Source organism: Canis lupus, chromosome 34 (assembly GCF_011100685.1).
Source record: "Canis lupus familiaris isolate Mischka breed German Shepherd chromosome 34, alternate assembly UU_Cfam_GSD_1.0, whole genome shotgun sequence".
NCBI lineage: Eukaryota > Metazoa > Chordata > Mammalia > Carnivora > Canidae > Canis > Canis lupus.
Window position 1 is genome coordinate 26,641,346 of NC_049255.1, and position 27,689 is coordinate 26,669,034.

Sequence of the window (27,689 nt, forward strand, 5' to 3'; positions counted from 1 at the left end):
TCCCGGCGCAAGATTCGTACTACTTACTTAGAATGGTAACATAAATTCATTTATAAAGCAGATTTCTCCGTGCTTTAGTATGCCAGGCACTAAGTATGCAAAAGTCAAAGGGAGGGCAGGGCTCCCAGTTCTCAATGACAATTTCCTAAGTGTCGCTGAATACATACTTATTGGGGGCGGTGGTTAACATAATAGGTGATTAGGACCACGTTTGAGAATCAAAGTTCTGAGGAAACTAACTCCCCAGGAAAATGCACAAACACACAGAATTCTGTTTACCGTTTCAGCTGGCGGCGGTGGGGGGTGGGAGGGGGGAGCATTATGAATTCCACTGAATCTCAATCGCCCCACCAATAGGACCACGGACTCCACGTTAAAAATCGACCCACAAAACTAAGTTCTCTGGAAACAGGAATACCTGCTTAGTAATTCACAGTACAACGTATTCAAAAGTTACCGAAGGAATATTTTCCGATCGATAATTTTCTCGTGGAGATAACCAGATGACATCAACCAATCATTTTCTTCCATTACGGAATCTCAATCAAATCATCCTAAAAGCCCGAAATTCCCCTTTCGCTAGTGACACGAATGACCTGACACCAACAAATTCCAAAGTATTTTGCTATTGACGTATAGACTATGCAATCATTCACCGATCCGGGTGTTTCTGTTCTTCGTCTTGTCCTTCTACTCCTTCCAAACTCAGGGCTTCCTGCTTCGCATCCCAAAAGCTTCGTCCAGCGCCCCGCTCGCTGCCTGCAGGGGGACGCGGCAGATGCTCGGTGCCGCATACGCTATCACACTAGGTAAGGTGGGATCCGTCGATGGCCACAATTTCCAAACCCTTTCCTCACCACGTCCGGAGGCGACGAGATTTACCTTAAAGTTCCAGGAAAGCAGAGGCGATTGCTCCCGGAGCTAGGACCAGTTACCAAGAAGCCTCCCGACCTCCCTGTCACCATAGTGACTCCTACGAGCTGCGCACACTCCCTCTTCTCGCGATACTTCCCCCTCCGCGGGTCACCCGAGCCCGCCCTCTCCTGAAGGGACGTTAGTAGACGACGGAGCCCTCCTCCAGCTGTGGGTGGAGCCCTCCTGGGTTGGGTTTTTTTTTTTTTTTTTCCTCTCGTTCAAAACTCTCTCTAGATTGGGATTTCTTTTCTTTTTTTTTTTTTTTTTTTGGTATTTTTTAAGAGTACTGTTGCCGTAGGCCTAAAACAAAACAGCGCTTCGCTCCGCCTCTTCACTTACTACAGACGAGCCCGGCCGCCGGGGTCCCGCCAGGGTCCCGCCAGGAGTTCGCGCATGCGTGCAAGCGACCAGAAGATGGCGGTGGCAAGCGCCGCATTTTTTTCAAATTAGTGGTTCCCAGAAAGCATTGCGCGCATTTGTAACGAATTTCCGTTCGAGTTTGTATTTTAGGCGCCATTTTCGAGTGAAGGACCCGGAGCCGAAACACCGGTAGGAGCGGGGGGTGCTATACAACGGTCTCCGGTTTTGGTGCGAGTGGCCTGCGCCGCAGGTAAAGTACTTCTTTTCCTGACCAGGTTGTCACACTCTCCCTTCCTGCCCGGTCCGCGGGCGCCGGGAAAGTAGAGGCCTTGAGCTGGAGCCGCCGAAGTCCGCTCTGGGCTGAGGCAGCCGCCGGGAGGTTTCTTTCGCTGTCACCCCTCCCCCCTCGGCCGCCTCCCGGCGGTCGGGGCTCCCGCGCGCTCCTCGCGGGCGCCACTTCTCTGAGCTACTTAAGCGCCTCGGGGCGGGGGGGGGGCGCGGGGGACGCGGACTCTTAAGCCTCGCAGAGCTCTTCTCGGAAATCCCGGTCTCTGTCGGGGAAAGGGCGTCTCCCCTGCCCCGGCCCCCTGACCTCCTCTCTTCCCCCAAGGGACTGCTCACCGAGTCCGAGCCCTTCGTGATGACCTTTCGTAGCGGATTGTCCAGCGAGGCTCCACGGGGGGGTCGGAGGGGACAGACCCCCGCCACCCCCAAGATGATTGGCCCGGACCAGGCGCTGCTAGGTCTGGTCTTGGAAATCGGGAGTGGCCGACCCCCGTCTCCGGGTCCGACGGCAGCGAGCGAGACCTGGAAGCCCCCGGGGCCGTCAGCGGCGCCCGGAGCCAAATGGCGGGGAAAGTGGGTGGCGAGTCGCCCGTTAGTCGTCGCTCCTCAGGAGGAGTTGAGAGTCCCTCAGACCTGAAGCGGATACAAAAGTCTTCTCGGCCAAAGTCTCTTCTGCGCTTGCTTCGCTAACCCCAGCAGCGTGGGAATACCAGCAAATGCCGCCGCGCAGGAATTATTTCGTTAGGAAATTAGAGGATTGTTAGACCCTTCTGCCGTGGGAGGACGGGGGTGGGGAGGCATTAAGAAAATGGAACGTAAGCCGTTCTGCCCTTTGCCTGGTGGCCACGCACGTCTAGGTTTGCCCAGTTGCTTCGGGCTTAAGAAAACGCATCTCGCCTTTTTTGGCACTTGGGGTTGTGTGTGTGTGTGTGTGTGCGCGCGCCTTTCTTTACCGAGCACCCGCCGGCGTCCGGCGGCGTTATCTAAAAGGGGTTCTCGGAAACGGGTGGACGGAGTTTTTCCCCGAGTGGGATGGGGTGGGGGCTGAGCTCATCCGACGCGGTGGCCGGCGGGGAATGTACCCGCGCAGCCCTGCGGCCCGGCGGACTGACTCGCCCCTGCTCTCCCCCGGCCCCAGCGACCATGCCCCGAAAGGGCACCCAACCTTCCACCGCCCGGCGCGGGAGGGAAGAGCCGCCGCAGTCCCCGGACGGCCCCAGCAGCGACGCGGAGCCCGAACCCCCGCCTGGCCGCGCGGGCAGCCCGGCCCCTGCTTCCACAGGTAAGTACCTCGCCGCTCCTCCGCTGGAGAACGCGCGGGGCGGCCAGCGTGGGTCCGCGCCCAAGCCGGGACTGGCGGGTGTTTGGGGGCGCGGAGCTGAGGGGCTGCGGAGTTGGCGACTGTAGGTCGCATGTCGGTTCCGTAGTGCTCGACAAAGCGATTTGGCGATTTTCGGAGGTCGGAGTCTTCGTGCAATTTCGGTGTTACGGTGTTGGAGGGGATTGGGGCAAGTGCGTGGCTACATTTACGATTTTATTTGTGGCCTTGTATTTCCTCGGAGATCGGCGTGATCAGCCAATAGCTAGTGGACTGTTTTCTAGGCAGAATTAACATGATTGTATCTTAAAAGTGACATGGCCCTAATTTAACCTCTCTGGTCTAAATTGCGTTTAAAAAGATAACGATAATTTATTTGAAACTACGGTAGCTTTTTTGTGAGTACTGGAATTGGGTGACATTAGGAAGCCCCGTGGCAGAGTCGCTGGAAGCTCTTGAGTGTCCAAAGTTAAGGTTCCAGGTGCTCAGAGATTGGGAGAAAGTTAGATCTAGAGCCTTAGGATTTAACCACCTGTTTAGGCGAGGAACAGAGAATCAGGTTGTTGTGGTTTTCCCAGATTTGCTTTATGGTGTAGTATTTTGACTCCTAAGAGATAGATTTTTGTAGGATTTTGTGACTGGTGGTCATTTCTTTAAGAATTTCTATTTTTATAAAATCAAGCTGAAAGATTTTCATTTCTTCTTAGTAAAATACATTTAAGTGGAAAATACAGATTCCTAGGTTTCATAAGTAACATTTTTCCAAAGATTAGCAGGCAGTAGTCCTCCGAACTAATTGCACTAATGCAGGCTTTCTTTTTCCTCTTGCTTTCCCTTCCCTTTGACTGACTTAGAGACACCAAGTGAGGAAATTGATAATAGAAGTTTAGAAGAGATTTTGAATAGCATCCCTCCTCCCCCGCCTCCAGCCATGGCCAATGAAGCTGGAGCTCCTCGGCTTATGATAACTCATATTGTAAACCAGAACTTCAAATCCTATGCTGGGGAAAAAATTTTGGGACCTTTTCATAAGGTATTTGATCATTTTAAATAACTATTATAGAGTAATGTGTTTTTATTACAAGGTATTTCAGTTTTATCCTGTTTATCCTCACTGATAATACATGGTATGTTTCCTGTGTTTTTAACAACTGAAATTAGTTTTTGTTTATCCTGGTTATCGTTGGTACCTCTTTAGCTGTTAAGTTTTCCACACAGAGTAGAATTGGTGAGGGGTTATTTTTGTTTGTTTGGAGGAAGTATTTTTTCTATTAGAATGAATTTTGTAAAAGTGATTTAGACTATAGTCTTAAAATGTTGAAGCTTGTTATAAAGGAGAATATAATGTAGGAAAACAAGTTGAAATGAAAATTTTAAATAGTTTTGCTGCAAGTAAAAAAGGCAAGCGGTTTAAATTAAAATCAGTTATATAGTATGACCTTTTTAACTTCACTTTAATTTTTTTTTCCTGTTCTTTTTATGCAGCGCTTTTCCTGTATTATTGGGCCAAATGGCAGTGGCAAATCCAATGTTATTGATTCTATGCTTTTTGTGTTTGGCTATCGAGCACAAAAAATAAGATCTAAAAAACTTTCGGTACTAATACACAATTCTGATGAACACAAGGATATTCAGAGTTGTACTGTAGAAGTTCATTTTCAGAAGATAATTGATAAGGTAAGGGATTTGCGAGTATTTCGTTATTTGCAACTTCCAAGTATGGAACATAATTTCCATACATTGCACAATTATAATTTTTCGCTTAAATTGGTTTTTAAAAATCAGTGTATGTTCAAAGCAGAATAGATAATGATTTTATTACCCCCCAGATACTCATTTCATTACCTCCAAAACCGTATTTTTTTTTTTTTTTGAGTAGTGGGGGTGGCAGCTGTTAAAATATTAAAATTTTTAGCCAGTGGAATGAATTATAAGTAGCTCATCATAGTGCCTACCTTTTTAGAATAAAACATTGAGCAGTTTTGGTATCCTAAGTGCCAACTAGGTATTCTTTAACTGTAATTTTGGGTTCGTTTTTAAAGTTCTGTTTTTATTGCTTTCAGATAAATTACCTAAATTTGAAAATATAACAGATGACTAATTTTATTATCCCCGTTATTTTAATTCATATTAATGTTATTAGTTTGGAATATGAAAGAGCTCTGCTTCAGTTTAAACCAACCTTTGTAAATGAATAAACTACCCTTTAAAATTGGGGAAGGTTAAGTTAATATGTTTATTTTCTAGAAAAGGAAACAATTTTAGGTAAAACGTCTAGATTATTTAAATGGTTCTATTGTATTTTTTTTTCTCTCGTCTTTTGAATAGCTAACTTTGGGGATTCATGGCTTAAAAATCACTGATTGGAACCTAAGAATATAGAAAACTGCATAATGAAGCAAGGATGTGACTTGGCTTCCAAGTTTTGTTTTTTAGATTTTTTTTAATATGAAGTGCTTTAATTAAATCTACCTGGTGGCATCTATTTTAATTTTGTTTCTTAGTGCTTTTCTGTCATATAATGTAGGTTGGAAAATGATTGCCAGTAAATCCGGTTTGATTTATTTGCTTAATTATGTTTGATGCACGTAAATTTTTAAAAGCCATAATTTCAAAATGACAAAACTTTTAAAGGAAAGCAAGTTTTAATATTAAAGTAGATTTATACTTCATTCTTTAAAGTCCGTTTTATTTTATTTTTTTAGAAATTGGGAGGAATGTAGTTGTCAATTCTTTGCAATTCTTTATACCTTCCGTTAACATGGCATATTGTTTACCAAAAAAAAAAAAAACCAACTAAGCCATGTTACGCCATTACTACCTTTTCCTTGGATCATCTCTTGTAGCTTTTTTAATGGACTGGTAATTTAATCTGTCAACATTATTTAATAATTTGGGTAAGTTTGTTTCAGATAATGTGAGATTCTTGTCCCCCTTCAAGTGCTCTTTTTTCAATCAAATATATTTTTAGACTTGTTTGAAGGTGGGCTTTTTGTTTTGTTTCTGTTTGGCTTTTTGTTTTTCTGTTTTTGTGATCTATAAGGAAGGGATCAAAACTTGGAATCTATTCTTTGCTAAAAGGGTTATTTCTGAGAACTATTGCCAGTTTATATGCATAACCAATTGAAGTTTTTTAATCCATAGAATTAGCTTGAATATGGATAGAGTGAAATTTGGTGCAGACCTGTGACTTAATACCAACAGTTGTTTTCTGGTTTTGTTTTTCTGCAAAACAGGAAGGGGATGATTATGAAGTCATTCCTAACAGTAACTTCTATGTATCCAGAACTGCCTACAGAGATAATACATCTGTCTATCACATAAGTGGGAAAAAGACAACATTTAAGGATGTTGGAAATCTTCTTCGAAGCCATGGGATTGACCTGGACCATAATAGATTTTTAATCTTGCAGGTAAGTTTATTAAAGACTTCAGTGATTCTCTTTTCTTACTTCTTTTTTTCAATAAAGTTTAGAGGGTTTCCCCCTGTTGGATGAATCCTGTGTTTTATGAGGCCTTAAAGTACTGTAGCAGCACATCATGGTTTACATACTACAGTCAAGATGCGAATCATTATTTGCTGCTCTAGAAATTTAAGGAAATTCATTCAAAACTGCTTTTACCATGAGATACTCATTTTATATTTGGATGACTGACGTACTTGTTCCGCTCTAGCAGCACGTAAATATTGGCGTAGTGAAATAAAAATTAAACACCAATATTATTGTGCTGCTTTAGCGTGACAGGAATATAACAGCTATTTATTGTGCTATTCTCCTTTAAGATAACATTTTAAATGAGATTATCTTTTAGTAGTCCTTTACTTTTGTTCTTATCTCTAATACAAGCACAAAAATGAAAAGAACTTTGTATATTTGGTGTTTGAAATTTTTACTTAAGCGCCTTACTAGTATTTTTTTTTTTTTCCTAAACACTTAGCATGGTTAACTAAAAGCCAATTTTTGTTTTGGTTAGAATGGCCTCCTTGAACCATTCCCATGTTGAAAGACAGAAAGTAACTCGTATATCATTCTGAAGTATCACAGTTCTTAGTCTTTTTAGAGGGAGAATAGAACTAACTACCTGATGTTAAGTTAAATTTTATTAGAAACCCTATGTTCTTTGAGAAAAGATATGTTTTACCTACCAACCCTTGCTTAGTAGGAAGAATACTTCTGTCTTACCTTTCAAGATGTTACTACTGTAAAACATGGCTTTGTCAGATACATTAAAATTCCTTTTTGATTTGAAGCTACTTTCTTTTCCTGTCTTCTATCCAGAATCTCCCAAGAGTATGATAGTTAAAACTATATTGTGATGTGAAATAGCTGCGATATTCTTTAATGTTTTATGCTACTGATTTTAAACTAAGTTGGAAATTTTGATTTGATATTGAAAGTTTCGTTAGGATGCCTGAGTGTTCTCAGTCAGTTCCCATTGTTCTAGAATTACTTATATTACTGTCTTTTGTTACCAGGTATGGTACATTTGTAATACTTCTGTAACCCGGACTTATTTAAAAGTTGGGAGAAATCAGCTCCAGATATATTTCTAAACAGAATTTGAATTTACATAGATGTGAAATTAAAGCTGTGTATTTGTGTCACGTGGACTTTCATATTCTGGGATTTGGTTTGGTGAATAAGTTGGATTATAAGTTACATCACTCTAATATTATATTTGATAATACCATTTTGTATGAACCTACACTTGTGTTTATCTTTTGTTTAGTATTGTCTATTTACTGTCATCCTGGGGTAATTGGTCAAAATTTTACACCTGTGCCACGATTCCTCAAAACAAAGTGGACTGCATTTTAACCCTTCTAAGAGCAATTTTTTTCCCCTTGGTGCAGCCTCTATATAATTCCATAATAAAGGAGGCCAAATAAAATCCTAACTTCCAAAAGAAATAAATTTTTTAATTGTCAACTTTGTGTTAAACGTGTACTTCTGAAGTACCTAAACTTAAGCTATTTGTGCTCATGTAATCACAAACTTTTTCTGTTCTTTTAACAAATTATTGAAAACATTTTTAATATCAAGGTAAATATTTAAGTTTACAGATAGGAACCTTAGGAGTTCACCTGTTAGGAAGAAGAAACAGGGATTAGACTAGGTAGAAATAATGATGCCCTATTTAAAAGCTTGAGGGATAGTGACAGTGATTTATATATGGATGTTTAATTCCTTTTCAAAAGCTTAGGCTCCTGCACTAGCTTTAAAGCACTTGAAGGTAAGTAAAAATATGATTTTTTAAAAAATTCTCTCCCATATAACATTTCTCCTTTGAATAAAATTTATACATTGGCCAGTAGTAGTGTTTAACAGCCTAAGTAATCTAAGTAGAGTGAAATTTTATTTTTTAAGATTAAACAGCACTAAATTTTAGAAGTCCATGAGGATAAAAAATATTTTTGCAGTGATTATATTGACTTAGTAGTTTTTGAAGTAGATATTTCTAGTATTTGAATTCATTTTAAATTTCATCAGTTGATTCAAATGAGTACCTAATGAGGCACTATGCTAAGATGGTATAAATGATGCAGAAATGGTTAAGCCCTGTTTATGTCCTTAGAGGCACTTACACATGCCTTCAGAAAGTGTTAGATTGGGTTACCTGGGTGGCTCAGTGGTTGAGCATCTGCCTTCGGCTTAGGTCATGATCCTGGGGTCCTGGGATCGAGTTCTGCATCGATCCCCCCCTGTAGGGAGCCTACTTCTCCCTCTGCCTGTCCTGTGTCTCTCATGAATAAGTGAATAAAAAAATTTTTTTCCAAAAAGTGTTAGATTTTAATTGGCCATTGTAGTCATGTTTATACATGTCCCCATTTATATATACCTTAATTTCAAAGCCTTTCTCCCCTTGTAATAACTGTTGGTGTAAATAAGTAGGATTTTATTAGGTCTCCATAGCATTTCATGGTAACTATGACTTAGGAGATTTAATTGGTGTGGATGCATTTGCTCCAAAGTTAGAAGAATGAGAACCTTAATGTTTTTATGATGGTTCAAAATTACATTAATGATTGCCGTCTCAGGAGTGATTTTGTAAATTCCTAAAAGCAACTACTAAGGCAGTTTTAGTTTTGCCAAAGTTTTCAATTTCATGTACTTTTTGTCTTCATTATTATAAAACCTGAATTAGAATTAGAATTTTAACTAGGAACCAAGATTTTTTTTCTTATTTAGTAATTTGGAAATTGGATTAACCTAGGTCCAAGTTACTTCTTGATCTCTTCTTCCTTTTTCTTCCCAGTGTACTTCTCCTAAGCTTGGCATGTCATACAAAGTATGTGAGTTACAGTCTTTCAGCCTGTAGAAGTAAGCCTGTGCCATATCAAAAGACTTTTTAGCTCTATCAGTATCCAGACGTGTCTGATTCAACAGTCTCAGCTATGAAAGAAAATAGGAAGCTACCCCTAAGCAACCAGAATAGACATCAAGCAGTCCACCCACTAAAGCATTGTCCTTTCTATTTATGTATTTATTTTAGGTAGATACTAACTTGTCATTTGGTTTCTTGGTCTCTGGCAGCTGACAAAGAGCAAATTAGAATAAAAATTTATTAGCAGAACATAAAGGATAATGTAGTACAGTGGAAAGTAAAAAGATTATCAAGACAATATAAAAATATTATCAAGACAATATAAAAATTCAAAGCCTCAGGGCACCTTGGTGGCTCAGTTGGTTGAGCATCCCACTCTTGGTTTCTGCTCAGGTCATGATATCAGGGTGGAAAGCTCCAACCCTGCATCTAGACTGTGCTCAGCAGGGGGTGTACTTGTACCTCTCCCACCTCTGCCCTTTCCAGTGTGTGCGGGTGCTCTTGCTCCCTCTTAAATAAATAATAAAATCTGTATATGTATATATACATATATACCGTAGAGACCAGTAAATTAGGGCCATTTAGTTCTAATGCAAACATCCGTATTTCTTAGAAGAGTCCTTCAGGCCTTATTAGGAAAAAAAAATTTTAATATAGCTATGCAGTTGAGTTTCTTGTGGTTCATTCTTGCTAAAATTTGGATTCCATGTGAATAAGAATAAAGAGCGTCATAGCTGTTTATTTCTTAGATTTTTAAACTATTTCTGTAAAATAGATTATCAAAGAATGGTGTAACTGAATCCCAATATCCTGATTTGCCACCTATTTTAGTAAGTTAAGATTTAAGCCCTTGGTATTAATACGTATTTTCTTGAAATATATTTGCAATTTTTGTTACTCTTGAAAAACCATACTTGGTATTTTATACAGTTGCTTAATGTCTCTGATATAATTTAAAGGAAGTTTGTAGTAAATAACAGCCAAAAAAAAAAAAAAAATGCCTAAAACCTTATTCAGTCTGCTGAAGGTATAGAAGCTAGAGATAATTCTAGGAGGACTATGGCCTTTTACTGGCTTCGGATGCTAGCGTTAAGCAACTTGAAATATTTTTATGTCTTCGTGCTACCATGATATGTGATTTGGAGCCTTAATATGGAAGGGTTATTTTAAGTTTATGATGATGCTTTAAAATTATTTCTGAAATGTGTGGAGCTTATTGCCCTAACTTAAAACTATATTGTATAATTTCACATGGGATAGGTGTGTTGGGGGGGGTGGTGATCTTTCAAGCATAGACTGAACTCTAAGTATATATGAAATGGTGTAAAATGGAAAAAGAAGAAAGCACATAGTAGCAGGTGGTAAGGCAGGCAAAGAACATTGAGGAACAGAGAGCCAAAACAAAGGTCCTAAGTTGTCATTAGAATACCACAGTAAGTCAAGTGACAGGTAGAGAGGCCTAAATGTTCTAATAGCCTGTTGAATCTGTGGTACTAATCTGATAATAATAACTGGCTGGAAAAAAAAGTGCCATGAAACAATCTAAAACTGAATGTTATGTGATGTTTGTAATGTAACTATTTTGATTCATAATGTCATTGTCTTCATTTTAGCATTTTTATTTTCAACAGTCTGCAACATTGTTAGAATGAAAAGAAATCATAGCTGAATAGCCATCATTTTAACTGAGGAAAGAGGAACAAGTAAACCAAAGAAGTAACTGCTGTGCTTTACCCAAAGCTAGGCAATCTCCTAATAGTGTTGTTCCATTTCTTCAGTAATTTGGCCAGGAAAAGTGTGATGCCGTTAGGAATATTTTTGTCAGCGTAAACTGCTACACTGAATCCTAACTTCTGGCTGTCTGAAAACTATATACTCAAGTAATAATATCTTATGCCCATTTGACTAAGATGTAAGTTCTCTTGGCGTAGTTTTTCGGCCTTCTAAAACAGGCAGTAAATTAGAATATCAGATGTCAGATATTTTGTGTTTGGATTATAAACCCAAAAAAAGTTAAACTACTACCTCAACATCAGTTCTCAGCTGAATATAGTCTTGCATCCTTATGCCCCCAGGACATTGAACATTGTCTGGAGACATTTTGAGTTGTTACGGCTGGGGAGTTAGGGGGTAGTATGCTTCTGGCCTCTAGTGCTTAGAGGTCAGAGATGTTGTTAAACATCCTATGATGCCCAGCATAGCTCCCCATACCAAAGAATATCCAGCCCAAAATGTCAGTGGTGTGGCTGTTGATAAACCCTACCTAGTTATCTTTGAATAAGACTCTGCTTCTTAAAAAAAAAAAAAAAAAAAGACTGCTTCTTCAAGGACTGACTTTGCCCTGTTGTAATCCAAAACTTTGGACGTTATTCCAGGTTTTAAATCCTAAGACTTTATAATACTGCGAACATTTGGAAGGACCTGATAATTGGAAGCAGAATAAAATGTTTTATGTAAATATCTACATATTTTAGTTTAAACGCTAACTTAGTTAAAACAATAACCTAAACACACTGGAGGTTACAGAGAAATGAAAAATAACAAGCTCTTTGGATAACCTTTTACTTTGTGTTTGATAATCATGTTCTGTTGTATGGTCAAACTACAGAAGAGTGATAGTATACAAAAATACTAAAAGTTATTCAATTCAAAGCTTTTCAATTGTTAGATTTAAATTGAGCTGTTTTTAAGTTTATGGGGGGGTTTTGTTGTTTTTTGGTTTGAGGTTTTTTGTTTTGTTTTTAAGTAGGCTCCGTGCCCACCATGGGGCTTGAACTCACAGCCCTGAGATTAAGATGGCATGTTCTACCGACTGAGCTAGCCAGGTGCCCCGATTTTTTTTTCTACTTTATATTTATGTGGGAGCTCTTGGTAAATATGACTCTTAGTCATTACATTAGCAAGGTTTACCCCAGATTTTTTGAGGTTTATTCATAAATAAATATTTTAAATATTTAAATTGAAGGAGTAACATGCTTTTTAATGTGTATTTTTTCTTGTTTTTTTTTTTCACCCTTGCTATTTTGCTGAAATAAAGGCATATATTTTTTTCTACTTGCTTGTTCCTTTTCTTTTGTTGTAATAGCATAAGCAGGCTACTCCTGTGAAGTAAAGTAGCAGCGCTTTGCCTGAGCATGTTCAGACAAAATTTTCTCCACCATGAAACTAAATGGCTGCCTGGCAGTCAGCCTTGAAGGTTACTGATTGTGCATTCTTTTTCTTCTTTTTTCTCTGTAATTAAATCGCATAAATACAAATAATATGTTAATCTGAGAATTTTAATTGCACTTCAAAGCTGTTATATTAACGATTGCAAAAAAGGTTTCCAAATTCATATGTACCATGATCTTTATTTTTCTGTCAGTTGGATATCTTGTTATCATAAGAAATAGGTAATTTTCTTTATTTAATGGTCTTGATTTTAGAAAGTTAGAACATTAAGTTTGAGATATCCTTATAAAGTCTAGCACTTGTTAAGGAACTCAGAACACCAGGTTTATACAGAAAGTTTAATAATACACCATCTTGGGGCAGGATTCCTACTACAGTTGAGCTGTGAAGGATTTTTTTGAAAATTCTTTTTCAGAATAAGAGCTCTACTTATGTTATTAATAATTGATAATGTTACCAAAGTAATTGTAAATTAAATTCTTTTGCTGAATTTTATTTCATAGAAAAGTTAATATTTTTTTATATTGAATGAACTTTTTAGATTGGGAATCTTTCTTTGGCTCTGATATGTGTATGTGACTGTATATTATAATTTTGTAAGAGTATAAACATACGTTTCTTACCACCTGTGAAAATGAAAAACCCTAACATCAGTGGAGAAAACATTTTTATTTGTATCTTATTAAATCCCTTTAAACTACTGCTTTACATCATTTACTTACTGGTTACTATTGGATTTAATTGTTTCTAATTCTTAAGAGTGATGTGACTAAAAGGTACACAGTAAGTTTGTAATACAACTTTTCTTTTAAGGGTGAAGTTGAACAAATCGCTATGATGAAACCAAAAGGCCAGACTGAACATGATGAGGGTATGCTTGAATATTTAGAAGATATAATTGGTTCCGGACGGCTAAATGAGCCTATTAAAATCTTGTGTCGGAGAGTTGAAATATTAAATGAACACAGAGGAGAGAAGGTGAATATTCTATAGACTCTTCTTGCAAATTAGACTATTTTTTGTATATTGAACAAATTCTGAGTCAAATACTAAAGTTAGAATTGTTAAATCTTTACTGTTTTAGATTTAATTTTATATTTCTTATTGACATTTAAATAACCCATTTTTTATTAATATAGTTAATTTTGTTTAATGTGAGTACATTTGAAATTGATGCTATCCATAAAAAGTACATTTGAACAATCTGTATATTTTAAATTTTTATAGTTAAACAGAGTAAAGCTGGTGGAAAAGGAAAAGGATGCCTTAGAAGGAGAGAAAAACATAGCCATTGAATTTCTTACCTTGGAAAATGAAATATTTAGAAAAAAGAATCATGTCTGCCAATATTACATGTAAGTACATTAATTTATCAGTTTTTATTAGTTTCTGACATTTAGCTGTTTTTCCTGTATTTAAGAAAAATAAAGACTGAAGTAGAGAAAAATTCTAAAAATTACTTTATATAACAAATTCATTAAATTAGGGGTTTTTACCGTAGTATTAAAGTTGATGCTTATTTTTATATCATTTTAATTCCAATATAATCATCTTAGTTTTAGGTATACACTGTAGTAATTCAACAATTTTATATTTAGTGCTCTTCCTTTTAATCCACTTCACGTCTTTTGCCCATTCTGCCACCCACATCCCCTCTTGGGTAACCATCAGTTTGTTCTCTGTAGTTAAAAAAGATCTCTTGGTTTGTCTTTCTTTGTTCCTTTGTTTTGTTTCATTTCCTAAACTCCGTATGTTCGTGAAATGATATTTGTCTTTTTCTAACCTATTTCACTTAGGCACTCTAGATACATCCATGTTGCTACAAATGGCAAGATTTCATTCTTATGGATGACTAATATTCCATTGTATGTATATGTACTACCTTTTCTTAAGTATTTTTTTTAATTTTTATTTATTTATGATAGTCACAGAGAGAGAAAGAGAGGCAGAGACACAGGCAGAGAGAGAAGCAGGCTCCATGCACTGGGAGCCCAACGTGGGAATCGATCCCGGGTCTCCAGGATCGTGCCCTAGGCCAAAGGCAGGCGCCAAACCGCTGCGCCACCCAGGGATCCCTACATTTTCTTTTAAATACTTTGAGAGTATACACACTTGAGCCAGGGGAAGAGGCAGAGGGGGAGGAAGAAGCAGACTCCCCCTACTGAGCTGGGAGACTGACCCTGGAGCTTGATCCCAGGATGCTGGGATCATGACCTGAATGGAAGGCAGACACTTAACTGTGACTGAGCCACCCAGGCATCCCATACCACATTTTCTTTATCCATTCATCTATCAATGGACACTTAGGCTGTTTCCATTAGTTTGGCTATTGTAAATCTGCAGGAAACATAGGGGTTGATACACCTTTTTGAATTCATGTTTTCATATACTTTGGATAAATTCCAGTAGTGGAATTACTGGATCATACGGCAATTCTATTTTTCAGTTTCCTTCCCCAGATTTGAGAAATTTTCAGTATTATTTCTTCAAATACAATTTCTGCCCCCATGTTTCTCTCTTCTCCTGAGATTCCTATAACCTATGTTTTTAAAAAATTTTTATTTATTTATTTATGATAGAGAGAGAGAGAGGCAGAGACACAGGCAGAGGGAGAAGCAGGCTCCATGCACCAGGAGACCGATGTGGCTCCAGGATCGCGACCTGGGCCAAAGGCAGGCGCTAAACCGCTGTGCCACCCAGGGATCCCGAGATTCCTATAACCTATTATGTTATTACATTTAATGGGAACTAAGTCTCTTTTTTTTTTTTTTCCTTTTCAGCTTGATTGCTTTCCATTACTCTATCATCCATGTCATAGATCCATTCTTTTACTGCTTCTATTTATTCCCTCCAGTGTATTTTTAATTTGAGTTGTTGAGTTCTTCATCTCCATCTGGCACTTATTTTTACGTCTTTGGTTTCTTTGTTGAATGTCTCAATGAGATCCTCCACTGTTTTTCTCAAGTTCAATCAGGATCTTTATGACCATTACTTTAAGTTATCTATCAAACATACTGCTTATCTCTGTTCTATTTACCTCTCATGAGTTTTTTCCTGTTCTTTCATTTAGGACATACTCCTATGTCTTCTCATTTTGTCCAACTCTGTTTATCTGTGTGTTAGGAAGGTCAGCTTTGTCTCCTGCTCTTGAAAGTAGTTGCCTTATAAAGAAGAGGTCCTGTAGTGTCCTGCAGTGCAACAGAACTTGACACCACAGGAGTGTCTCCTATGTGTATTGCATGTGTCTCACTAATGTGGTTGCACATTTGCCTTCATTCAGTCCAGTCATCTGCAATGGTTCTCTCTGCCTTTTGGGCAAGGTTTGTTCCCTGTGTTGTTAGTGAGCCAATCTGGGGACACTTCGGGCTTGACTTGAATCAGATGAGGCATTTGCCAGAGATACCGTGGCACTGAACTGCAGGGCACTTACCCTGTTGTCCCTTGAGAAGCTTTCATTGGTAGGCAGAGCCTGCAGCCAGACTAGATGTCTGTTCCCAACCCATTGCTGGGGTTCAGTCAGACTGGTGTGTGTGATACCCAGGCCAGACGTCACTTTGGAGTGGTGCTTGTTCCTATCTGTACTGTTTGTACATTGCTAGGCTTCTAGCACTGCTTTGGAAGGACTCTGGCCAAGGGTATATTGGAGGGGGCAGGACTGCAAGAGAATTCGGGGGTGGAGGGTCATGCTCTTTGCAAGGTAAGTGGAGAGTGTTGGCACTGCCCTGGTTCACGTAGGTGTCCCCTATATCTAGGCTGGAAGATAGAGGAGGGAAATGGCGCCTGCCAGCTTCTTTGTTCCTGGTAGAGTCTCTTAAAGGTATCTGCCTCCAGCACGTTCTCTGAGATTAGTAGATAAAACTCCTTTTGCGTATATCCCAATTTTTCAAACTGTTCCTTCTGTGCTCTACCTCCGTGGGAACTTTTTGTTGTGCTGTCTCTTTAAGGGTCAGATCTCCATTTCCTTTCATCCATTTCTGACTGCTGATTTTGAAAGTTTCAGGTGTGACACCTCACTGTTTATAAGAGCTCTTGAAATTAGGCCCTCTAGTTTTCAGAGCCATATGTATTAGGCATTCGTCTTTTCCCATTCCTGGGATTCTTGATGTGAGGGTCTGTTCCACTCCTTTTTTCATGTTCATGACACCCCTCACTTCCAAGGACATTCTCGTGGATCCCTTTAGTCCCAGCCACATCTCTACCCTTCCTGCCATCACTGTGGCCGGCCTCTTTGTTACATGTAGCCCTGGGTCATGTCCTGCCAGTCTTTGCAGTTACTGGGTTTACATTGATGTGGGTGTTATCTAGTTATATCCTTAGGACGAGGTGAACCTAGGATCTTCCTACTCTGCCGCCTATCCCTGAAGTCCTCAGAGTTGACGTTTAAGTATCCTACTTTAAGTTGGGAAGTGGGTTCATAGCTGTTCATTAATGTTAATAATTCTACATAATTATTGCCTATAATTCTATAATAGCCGATCTTATTTTGTCCTAATTCTGGCTTTGACCCTGAGTTAGGTGTGTGCTGCAGGGCTCCCTGTCTCTCCCCCCAAAGCCCTAGGTAATTGTAAGTTGACTGCAGTTAAGAATACTTTAGAAACAGCTAATTTTACCAAAACTTACTACACAATTTTAGAAATGGCATTTTGGGATCTCTGATTCTTTTTTTTCCTTCTAGTTATGATCTACAAAAACGAATTGCTGAAATGGAAACTCAGAAGGAAAAAATTCACGAAGATACCAAAGAAATTAATGAGAAGAGCAGTATATTGTCAAATGAAATGAAAGCTAAGAATAAAGCTGTAAAAGATGTAGAGAAGTAATAACCTTTTGGAAAGTACTAAAAGTATTTGGGTTGAGTTCATGATTTTACATGTGCGTTTATATATAAACTTACTGCTAGCACATAAGTATAATGGATTTGCCAGCATATAAAATGGTTTCCTTTTTCAAACAAAAATATTTTTAATTATTTTTTTTTTATTGGAGTTCAATTTGCCAACACACAGCATAACACCCAGTGCTCATCCCATCAGGTGCCGCCCTCAGTGCCCGTCACCCAGTCACCCCATCCCCCCACCCACCTCCCTTTACACCACCCCTTGTTCATTTCCCAGAGTTAGGAGTCTCTCATCAAACAATTTAATTGCCCTGCATCCAGTTGATTATTACAAATAGAATGTCCAACACTGGTCTTAAAAACAGCAGAGGATGCTGCCACCTAGCGTCAGAACACAATAACAAAACATCACAGCAAAAATTAACATTTAACCTGACAGGTTAGTTGTCTTGATAGTCCACACATCTAACTGAGGTAGAACTAGGTTACTCTAGGTAGTTTTGTGAGGTTGGTGTGTTTTTGGGTTTGGTTTTGTTTTAAGTTTTATCCTGACCTTTCTCTGTGTCAGTATGTGGTGACACCAATATCTCTCACCTATGTGATTTTTTTTTCCTTTAAAATGAGTTTTACTTAAATTTATACTAAACTCTTCCTATACCTTCACATTATAGTCATTGGAAAATGTAGTATTTCCTATTTAGCTTAGACAAAGCAACTCATAATCACATCTTAACAGCTCCCTCAAATTTAGTGGGAGGTGAGGCTCAGTTTGAAAATGAATAGCTATAGGATCTGCTCTTCTCTGTAAGAGTTTAGTTACATTTACAGCAGCAGGGTCCCAGGCAGAGCATGGCTTTAAATGGATATCCAAAATAGTGACCTAATTCTCTTTCTTTGCTAGAAAACTGAATAAAATTACAAAATTTATTGAGGAAAACAAACAAAAATTTACACAGCTAGATTTGGAAGATGTTCAAGTTCGTGAAAAATTAAAACATGCTTCAAGTAAAGCCAAAAAACTGGAGAAACAACTTCAAAAAGATAAAGAAAAGGTAGGTTTTGAAGGAGTTGATCAAATCTAATTTTCATTATTTTTCATGGAATTGTCAGTCCCTTATTTGTTAAGAAAGTGAGTTGGGATCCTGAATATTAAATGTTTTAGGATTTATATCTGAACATGATTTTTTTTTTTCTCCACAGGTAAATCTTGGCGTTCATTGGCTTTGAAATTTAGAGCTTATTTTTCTGTGGCATATATTCTTAGGGAAATATTTGCGAGATTAGTAACACTATTTGATGAAAAAATAGTTTTCTTGGGATCCCTGGGTGGCGCAGTGGTTTGGCGCCTGCCTTTGGCCCAGGGCGCGATCCTGGAGACCCGGGATCGAATCCCACATCAGGCTCCCGGTGCATGGAGCCTGCTTTTCCCTCTGCCTATGTCTCTGCCTCTCTCTCTCTCTCTCAGTATGACTATCATAATTAAATAAAAATTAAAAAAAAAAAGTTTTCTTAGGGTAATGGTTTAAAGAAATGTTTTTGGTTATGTATTTTGGACTTTTAAAATTACCTGCCTTCTGTTTGTTCAAGTAAAGAGTATCAGAGTAGGAGTTCCCTCTTAGAAAGGAGGGAAGGGAAAGCTTAAAGTCTATAAGAAGTTTATTGGCAATTTTGAGGCTTTAAAAAGAATTAAGTTTGACCGGCAGCCCCGGTGGCCCAGCAGTTTGGTGCCTTCGGCCCGGGATGTGATCCTAGAGACCTGGGATCAAGTCCCACATCAGGCTCCCTGCATGGAGCCTGCTTCTCTCCCTCTGCCTGTGTCTCTGCCTCTCTTTCTCTTTCTGTGTCTGTCATGAATAAATAAAATCTTTTAAAAAAAATTAAGTTTGGACCAGAATGCCTAACTTCCTGGGAATCGGTCCCTAATTATCAGTTGGGAGTCTTTCATTTGTATTTTCCCAAATGGAGTTTGTTTGCAAAATTCTTTCTGTTCACTATGGGAATAAATCTTGTGTGAATCAGTGTTTGAGGGTCATTTTAGGAAATGTTGAACTCTAGTACTAGATTAATCAGGATAAACAAAATAACATGGGTTTGATAGTAACCCTTAAATTGGAGAGACTAAGCCAGTTGTAACTTACTTTATTAGCCTTTAGGCATCAAATGTCAATGAGTGGTTATTACCAAAAAGTATTAGTGGAATAAGATATTAGTCCTATATGGTGACTCAGGAATCTGAAAGATTTTAGGATTTCAGGGATCCCAAGAGGTATAAAAGTAATCTGAGGTAAGTTGCAATATTCCTTGAAGGGACAGTCTAGGAAATTCCATGTAGTCCAAATGTATTAATTGATGAAGAAGGGTAATAACAGCCTGAAAATGGAGCAGAAGGAAGAAAGACCTGATGGCCAGCTAGGAAGAATTTTTGTCCTAAACAAATGAAAAATTAATAGAATTAACTTTTCTATTAAACTAAAAACACAAAAATGGTGTAAATGGTTAAGGAAGTATTTGCTAAAACCAGGTATTCAAGCCTGATTACAAAGGAGAAAAGCACAAAGATCTACCTAGAGGACACCAAGAAATGCTTTTAAAAAATAAGTCAAATATTGATGATGGTGGATAGTCCGAAGGTATATGCTCGTGTAAGTTTAATTTATTTTACAATCAGGTTGAAGAATTTAAAAGTATACCTGCCAAGAGTGAAAAGATCATAACTGAGATGACAACTCGAAACAGTGCCCTTGAGAAGGAAAAAGAGAAAGAAGAAAAAAAGTTAAAAGAAGTCATGGATAGCCTTAAACAGGAAACACAAGGGCTTCAGAGAGAAAAAGAAGTAAGATTCTTTATCAGTTGCTATTTATTTTTAACTTAAAGAATGTTTTTGTGTAGTAATAGTAAAAACTGAACTATTGGAAAAACTTTGGACTTCTAATATCTAATGTTCCTAAAAACAGCCTAGACTCTCCCCTTTGTGTTTTCTACTTTCCCATTTAAAAAAAAAAAAAAAAGAAAGAATCTGTGGTGATGGCAGGAAATAGGTCATGTCAAATACTTTGTTATATATGTCATTCTTTAAGTCTTTTGATTTCATCAAATACTCTTTTGTCTTCCCTTAAGTTACCAAGAAAATAATTTAATTGGTTAACACCTATAAAATCATGGAACCACACTAACCATAGGTTGATATCTACCTTTCTCTTCTCCTGTAGCAATTGTGTAATAGTTAAAACCATGCCTCTTGGGTCAGGGTCATTTATCATTTCTGATCTTGCGTGGGGTGTTATGCCCCCAAGTCTTCTCAAAATGGAAAAAAATACTAATCTTGTAAATCTTCGTGAACATAGATGTGCATTTTCTTACATAAAATGCCTAGAAAGTAAGAAATGATACAAGCATTGGCTATTTTAGCACCTCATTAATAAAACGAGAGTGTGAAGTAGTAATATTGATATGTCTTAGCTGCCCAAAAAAAGTATAATGCAGGAAGCTTAGCTTTCCTTGTTTATATTCACCGCAGCTTTTGGCAAGACTGAGTCTGTTGAGTAGAAATTATAATAGTAATTGAGTTGAATTGACTTATGTTATATGAATGAATTATGTAAGGCTTACATATATATATATGTTAAAGATTTTTGTACAAACTTTGTATACCTCAGTAAAGTTTTGTTGGGGTGGGGGGAGGGTTTGGTGTTTTTTTTGTTTTGTTTTGTTTTTGTTTTTTTTTGTTTTTGTTTTTTTTGAAAGTTATAGATTTAGTAGATTCTGTTCTGGAATAGGGGCATTTTCTAATACCACACTACAAAACTTCACAAATAGGATGCCCATGTGGTAAAATGGCAATAGATAATGCAGTAGCTTTCATGATATAGTACTTTATGGATACAGATGTCACTTTTGCTTGTCTGATATATATTGAATACTACTATGTGTCTTGGCACCATGGGATGATGACAAAGCCAGGACACACATCCAAGTGTCTTCATTCCTCAATGTAGTAGCTGAAAACAGGAGTTCTGCCACTTAAGAGTGATTGCATGACTTGGAGGAAGTTATTTAAACTGATTCATTTTCCTCAAAATAAGCATGATGATAGTATTTACCTCGTGAGATTGTTAATGTTAAAGAATTCATACATAACATCCAGAATAGGCCTAGAACATTATGAGCAGTGTGTGAATATTAGTGTTCATGATTTTCACCATCAGACATTTAAACTGACCATCTCATGACTGCACATAACCCCTGGGCCTGGGCCTCTTCCCTTATGTGTGAGAGGAAAGAATTGAGCTTTTGTAAAGGTCTTTCTTATGCCACTATTGTAATATATAGGTCCTTTCTACACAATTACAGTGGCCCAGAATTTCTGCTCACTTGTCACATAACTAGTGTTGAGGATTACCTGGCCTTACTTAATAAAATTTACAAAGATTCTCAACATAAATATACTTGAGGAAACTTTCTGCTGAATAGTCCTTATACCTCACCATTCAGGTAAAGTTGTGAAAGACCATGGATCTAGAGTTGAGACTCCAATGTTTCTTCCTTAAACCAGTCTTTTCTTGTTATAATCTCCAAAATGAGGTTAAGTTCATTAAACTCTTGTGAAATTAATTGGAAGAGACTTTATGTATGATGAACATTGGCAACTAGGCAGAAACTACTGATATGACTCAAATCGTAAAAATTATTTTATATATATATATATATATATATATATGTTTGTAGAATCTCTTTAAAGTTGAATTCAACATGTACGGTTTCTATTTCAGCTTAGATTTGAAAACGTATTTCAGATTTAATGGAGTCCATCATATTTTAACAGAGTCGAGAGAAAGAACTTATGGGTTTTAGCAAATCGGTGAATGAAGCACGTTCAAAGATGGATGTAGCCCAATCAGAACTTGATATCTATCTCAGTCGTCATAATACTGCAGTGTCTCAATTAAATAAGGCCAAGGAAGCTCTAATTGCAGCTTCTGAGACTCTCAAAGAAAGGAAAGCTGCAATCAGAGATATAGAGGCAAAACTCCCTCAATCTGAGCTGGAATTAAAAGAGGTAAATCTTTATTTCATCTGAATATTGTTTATCAACCCTTGTTTTCAATTTTTATCTTTATATATATTTTTTTCGAATCTAAACATGTGACTGATATATTTAGATTTACTTTTTTCATTTAGTGTAATCTTCCCTAAAAGAATGGAATTGGTTTCAGTATTCAGTATAATATGAATTGAGACTATCAAGGAACTATATTCTCCCCAGAAGTGTCAAACAGTAAATAACACTACCACCTTTATTTTCCACAGAAATAATTATTAAAAAAAGAAAGTTTGTGTTTAAGTGTAAACAGTTTCTGCAGAGATAAATGAAAAAGCTAAATACATGTGTAAGAATGAACATAGAAACCAACTATCAAAAAAAGAAAAAAGAACTGTCTTAGTATATTTTTTCTGATTTTGAACTTTCAGAGTTTGTTGTTGTTGAGACTGCATACTGTTTTAAACTAATCAGTGTATCTAACTTAGCTCATTAGGTACCCCTCCTTATCCTTGAGTGAATTAGGTCTCTGAAGGAATTTCACAACTTTAATTTCCAGAGCCTCATTAGTTAAGATGGCAACAGAAATTACACTGAAAAGAAATTTCTTTGTCATTTTAGTAAATATATACTATTGATCATTAGGAAATTTCATGACCAATTAGAATTAATTTAAATTTAAATTCTGTCCAGTGACCACTTCTATCTTGTTGGTGATTCAGTTTATTTGGGGATAAATTATATTTGTAACTTGAGCTTTTATCTGATACTGTGACTGATAATACAGGTAATAATTCAAAGCCAGGAGATAGGGAGAATGCCAGTTAGGAAAAAAAAAAGTGACTGCTTTAAAGAGATTGAGAAACTGAAAGTTTGGGGGTTAATGTTACAGGTGTATATGCTTCCTCTTTTTGGCACCCTGACATTTTTCTATAGCAATAGTACTGTTTGTTCACTTACCATGTTCCCTTTCATTTCAAAGCTGTGTTGTTGTTTTTTTTAGGGTGCTTGGGTGTCTCAGTTGAGTGTCCAGCTCTTGGTTTTAGCTCTGGTTGTGATCTTAGGCATCATGGGATGGAGCCCCAAGTCTGGGGGGGTTGGGTCCACTCTCACCAGGGAGTCTACTTGAAGATTCTCTCCCTCTCCCTGCCCCCCACTCGTGTACATACTTTCTTTCTAAAAAAATTTTTTTTTAGAAAACTGCTTTAAAAAAAAATTACATATATAATAATAAATATAAATATCTTTCATTATTTAGAATGCAAAGTACAGTATAACCATAGTCCTGCCTGGTCACCCATATTCTGAGTCCTGTACCAAGGTCCATTTTTTATTAGTTTCAGACCTTAATTCAGACACCCTCAATACATAACTATGTGGTATCAAACTGGCATATCCACAGCTGTAGCTCAACTCATTCTATCAATCAGTGTACTACTAGAACCATACTTCACTTACGTTCCTTATTATTGATCCATATAATTTATTATGTTCCTTTAAAGTAGAAAACCCATGCATATTTTCGAGTCTGACCCAACAGTTCGAGGTGGAAGTTTAGTTCTAGTTCAAGTATTTATTGTCTTTCCTTTTATGAGGCATTGCAACTAATTCTATGCTATGGTTGGGCATATGCTTCTGGGGATTCATGTTCTCTACTCACACTTTCAGAAAGAAAAAGAACTTCAAGAACTTACACAAGAAGAAATAAAATTAAAAGGTTTGGTTCGTGATCTTTTCCAAAAAGTTGAAGAAGCAAAGAGCTCCTTAGCAATGAATCGAAGTAGAGGGAAAGTCCTTGATGCAATAATTCAAGAAAAAAAATCTGGCAGGATTCCAGGAATATATGGCAGATTGGTAAAGTAGATTTATTTGGAAAATGAATATGTATTTTTCTTAAGAAAGATACTGTAAATAATTTTTTTCCTTTGACTTAATTGTAATACTAAGTTACTGTGCATGAAATAACATTTATTTTAGTTTTGAAAAGACATTCATTTTTAAACACTTTGCTCTTCAGGCATGATAAAATTCTTAGTGGTATGGGTTATGTCATATTAAAAGTGTTTTAGTTTGGTGGGGGTTGGGTTTTTTGTTTTTGTGTTTTTTTTTATTTTAGATAATTATCAATTTTTTGTACCAAATAAACCTAGTAGTGATAAGGAAATTTAACAAAACCACTTTATTCTTTAAAAAATAAGACTGATAAATTCTGGATTTTATACCAATATACTAAAGGTTGTGGGTAGAATTTAGGGAAATCAACAAGGGATAATAGAGAAACCCAGGGCTAGCAATAGTGGAGACCATTACTGCACCTGAACTTGAAGAGGGAAGAGAGCTTAGCCACAGCTAGAGGCTGGCCAGAAAAAAACGAGGTAACTATTTCAACCCCATTCATCTCCTGTCCTGCCACCTCTAGTTGATGCCTCACATTCTCTAAAGCTAGAGAACCAAGGGAGCCAATTAGTATAGTTCTTGAGTCAGCTTTCCAGAGAAGGAAGCAGAAAGAGAATGTTTCATAAGGGCAAATGAAAATTATGCCGCAGAGTTGCTTCCATGTCATATCAGGTGACTTCTGCCTTATTTTCCTTGAAGATAAAGTGATTCTATTCTTTGGTCTCATGGAAAAAATAAAGCTAACCTGTGAAAGTTGCTTTCATGGCTAAGTAATAAGTAAGTAAGCCAATGTGTTTTATCAGGATTTACATAATCCTAGCTGGCTGGCTTTCAATAATTAAAAATTTTATTTTTTGAGAAGTTATTTTGCGTACTATGGCATCATAGTACTTTTAAGGTTGAATTTAAAATCTTCACATTATATATTTTCATGCAATGAACAGTTCTCTGATTTTGTGCTTTCATTAAAAATTCAAATTCTGCATACCTATACATTTTTTAAAAGATACACATTAAAAACTAGTGATTGCCCTTTCAGAAGGGGAAGGTTGAGAGGAACACATATTTTTTATTGTGTACCCTTTATGTGTTTTTTTTAAACCATCCATAAGTATAGTTTTTCAAGTAAAAGTAATGAAAAATCTGTAGGAATCGTAATGAAATGATCTTGTGCCTAATTTCTTAATGATTGTGCATTGATTTTTTTTTCCCCTTCCTCTTAATTATTAGGGGGATTTAGGAGCAATTGATGAAAAATACGATGTTGCTATTTCATCCTGTTGTCATGCATTAGACTACATTGTTGTTGACTCTATTGATACAGCCCAAGATTGTGTGAACTTCCTTAAAAGACAAAATATTGGAGTTGCAACCTTCATAGGTTTGGATAAGGTGGGTATTCATAATAAGCTACCTATAATTTAATTTTAAAGTGCTAAATTTAGTTGATTTGAACCCTAGCTTTTTTTTTTTTTTCTTTCTAGTTATTTAAATAACACCTGATACGTTTTGAGTATTTTGGGTCACAAGGTCAAAGAGTTGTAGGAAGAAACTTTGTAATGCCTTCCTGAAGGAATACAGATTCCAATATTGGAGTGACTGTAGCTTAAGTTTTTAATTTCCACCATCAATAACTACTTTTTAAAAAAAGACTTTATGGAGATAGAATTCACATACCATAAAATTCACCATTTTAAACTGTAGAGTTTGGGGATCCCCGGGTGGCTCAGCGGTAGTACCTGCCTTAGGACCAGGGCCTGATCCTGGAGACCTGGGATCGAGTCCCACGTCGGGCTCCCTGCATGGAGCCTGCTTCTCCCTTTGCCTGTGTCTCTGCCTCTCTCTCTCTCTCTCTGTGTCTCATGAATAAATAAAATCTTAAAAAAAAAAATGTGTAGAGTTCAGGGACACCTGGGTGGCTCAGTGGTTGAGCGTCTGCCTTTGGCTTAGGGCATGATCCCAAGTCCTGGGATTTAGTCCCACAGCAGGCTCCCCACACAGAGTGTGCTTCTCCCCCTGCCTGTGTCTCTGCCTCTCCAAGTGTGTCTCATGAATAAAATAAATAAGATCTTTAAAAAAAAAAAAAAGTGTAGAGTTTTCAGTGGGTTTTAGTGTATCAATAAGATCACTAATTCCAGAATATTTTCATGACCCCAAAGAAATCTCATTACTCATTCACAGTCACTACCTATCTCCCACCTCCCACAACTTAAAATCTCTATTAGCCTATTCTGGACATTTTGTATAAATGGAATCATACAATATGTAGGGGGTTTTTTTGTTTTTGTTTTTTTTTAAATATGTAGGTTTTTATGTGTATCTTAACTTAGGTTTTCAAAATTTACCCATGTCCCATGTTGTAGCATTAATCATTTCATTCCTTTTTATTGCCAGTGTTCCATTTGTGTGAATATATCACATTTTGTTTATCCATCCATCAGTAATGAACATTTATGTTGTTTCTGCGTTTTGGCTATATGAGTAATACTGCTATGAACATTCACGTATAGACTTTCGTGCAGACCCAGGTTTTCAGCTCTTTGATTAATACCTAGGATTAAAATTCCTGGGTCACCTGTTAACTGTTTAACTTTGCCACTATGGCTACCCCATGTCCACAATGTATAAAGCTTCCAGTTTCTTTAATAGTCTCCATATCCTGTGTGGAGCCCAACCATGGGTCTTGACTCAGGACTATGAGATCAAAACCTGAACTGAGATCAAGAATGGAACACTTAACCAACTGAGCCACCCAGGAGCCCCTCTCACTGTGGTTTGGTTTTTTCTTTTTTATTTTTTTTTGTAATGTATTTTGGCTGCAAATCTCTTGACAGATACATGATTTGCAAATGTTTCCTCCCATTCTGTGGGTTTTTGTCCCTTACTTGGTTTCTTCTGAAGCACAGATTTTTTTTTTCAATTTGATAAAGTCCATTTTTTTAAAGATTTGGTTTCTTAATGTTTTGTGTATCATATCTAAGAAGTTACTACATAATCCAAAGGTATGGTGATTGACCTCCTGTTTTCTTCTAAGAGTTTTGTGACCTTAGTTTTTACACTTAGGCTTTTAATCCATGTTAATTTTATAATACAGTGTAAAGAATCTAATTCTACTCTTACATATGGATGTCCAGTTGTTCCAGCACCGTTTGTTGGAAAGACTGTGCTTTCCCCCATTGAATTTTCTTGGCATCCTTGTCAAAAATCAACTGACCATAAATGTGTAAGGGCTTACTTCTGGACTCTTCATTTATCTGTAGGTTTATCCTTGAATTAGTACCACACTGTCTTAATTACTATTGTTTTGTTATAAGGTTTGAAATCAGGAATCCTCTAATTTTGTCCCCCTCCCCTTTTTTTTAAGTAGGCTCCACCTCCAGCGTGGAGCCCAACTCAGGGCTTGAACTCACAACCCTGAGGTCCAGAGTTGGATGCTTAACCGACTGATTCACCCAGGCACCCTGAATTTTGTTCTTTGATAGCAAGATTCCTTTGTTCTGAATCCCTGTAATTTCCATATGAATTTTAAGATAAGCTTGTCA

The 27,689-nt window shown here is 37.4% G+C and overlaps 2 protein-coding genes and 2 non-coding genes across 9 annotated transcripts in view; 3 read left to right on the plus strand and 1 right to left on the minus strand.

Annotated features, from left to right (window-relative positions):
• Positions 1-1,273, minus strand: part of IFT80 (intraflagellar transport 80) — a 123,094-nt gene extending 121,821 nt beyond the window's left edge. Inside the window, exon 1 of one of the 5 annotated variants that reach the window (XM_038583757.1) lies at positions 1,255-1,273. The gene's annotated coding sequence lies outside the window, so the exon portion shown is untranslated. The other 4 variants (XM_038583754.1, XM_038583759.1, XM_038583755.1 and 1 more) reach the window with 4 other exon arrangements.
• A 93-nt stretch (positions 1,274-1,366) lies between these two features.
• Positions 1,367-27,689, plus strand: part of SMC4 (structural maintenance of chromosomes 4) — a 39,105-nt gene continuing 12,782 nt past the window's right edge. Inside the window, exons 1-13 of one of the 2 annotated variants that reach the window (XM_038583752.1) lie at positions 1,367-1,525; positions 2,699-2,842; positions 3,733-3,911; positions 4,364-4,555; positions 6,115-6,291; positions 13,190-13,354; positions 13,604-13,731; positions 17,052-17,192; positions 18,115-18,265; positions 19,882-20,046; positions 22,036-22,269; positions 23,920-24,105; positions 25,378-25,539. In XM_038583752.1, the coding sequence (XP_038439680.1) occupies positions 2,704-2,842; positions 3,733-3,911; positions 4,364-4,555; positions 6,115-6,291; positions 13,190-13,354; positions 13,604-13,731; positions 17,052-17,192; positions 18,115-18,265; positions 19,882-20,046; positions 22,036-22,269; positions 23,920-24,105; positions 25,378-25,539 (2,019 nt within the window). In that variant the 5' untranslated portion in view covers positions 1,367-1,525; positions 2,699-2,703. The remainder of the gene's footprint in view (positions 1,526-2,698; positions 2,843-3,732; positions 3,912-4,363; positions 4,556-6,114; positions 6,292-13,189; positions 13,355-13,603; positions 13,732-17,051; positions 17,193-18,114; positions 18,266-19,881; positions 20,047-22,035; positions 22,270-23,919; positions 24,106-25,377; positions 25,540-27,689) is intronic. The other variant, XM_038583753.1, reaches the window with a different exon arrangement.
• MIR15B (microRNA mir-15b) lies at positions 6,407-6,466 on the plus strand. Its single transcript, NR_049310.1, has one exon. It is a non-coding gene; the product is annotated as a microRNA mir-15b (primary transcript).
• On the plus strand, positions 6,551-6,615 carry MIR16-2 (microRNA mir-16-2). The gene has a single exon (NR_049311.1). It is a non-coding gene; the product is annotated as a microRNA mir-16-2 (primary transcript).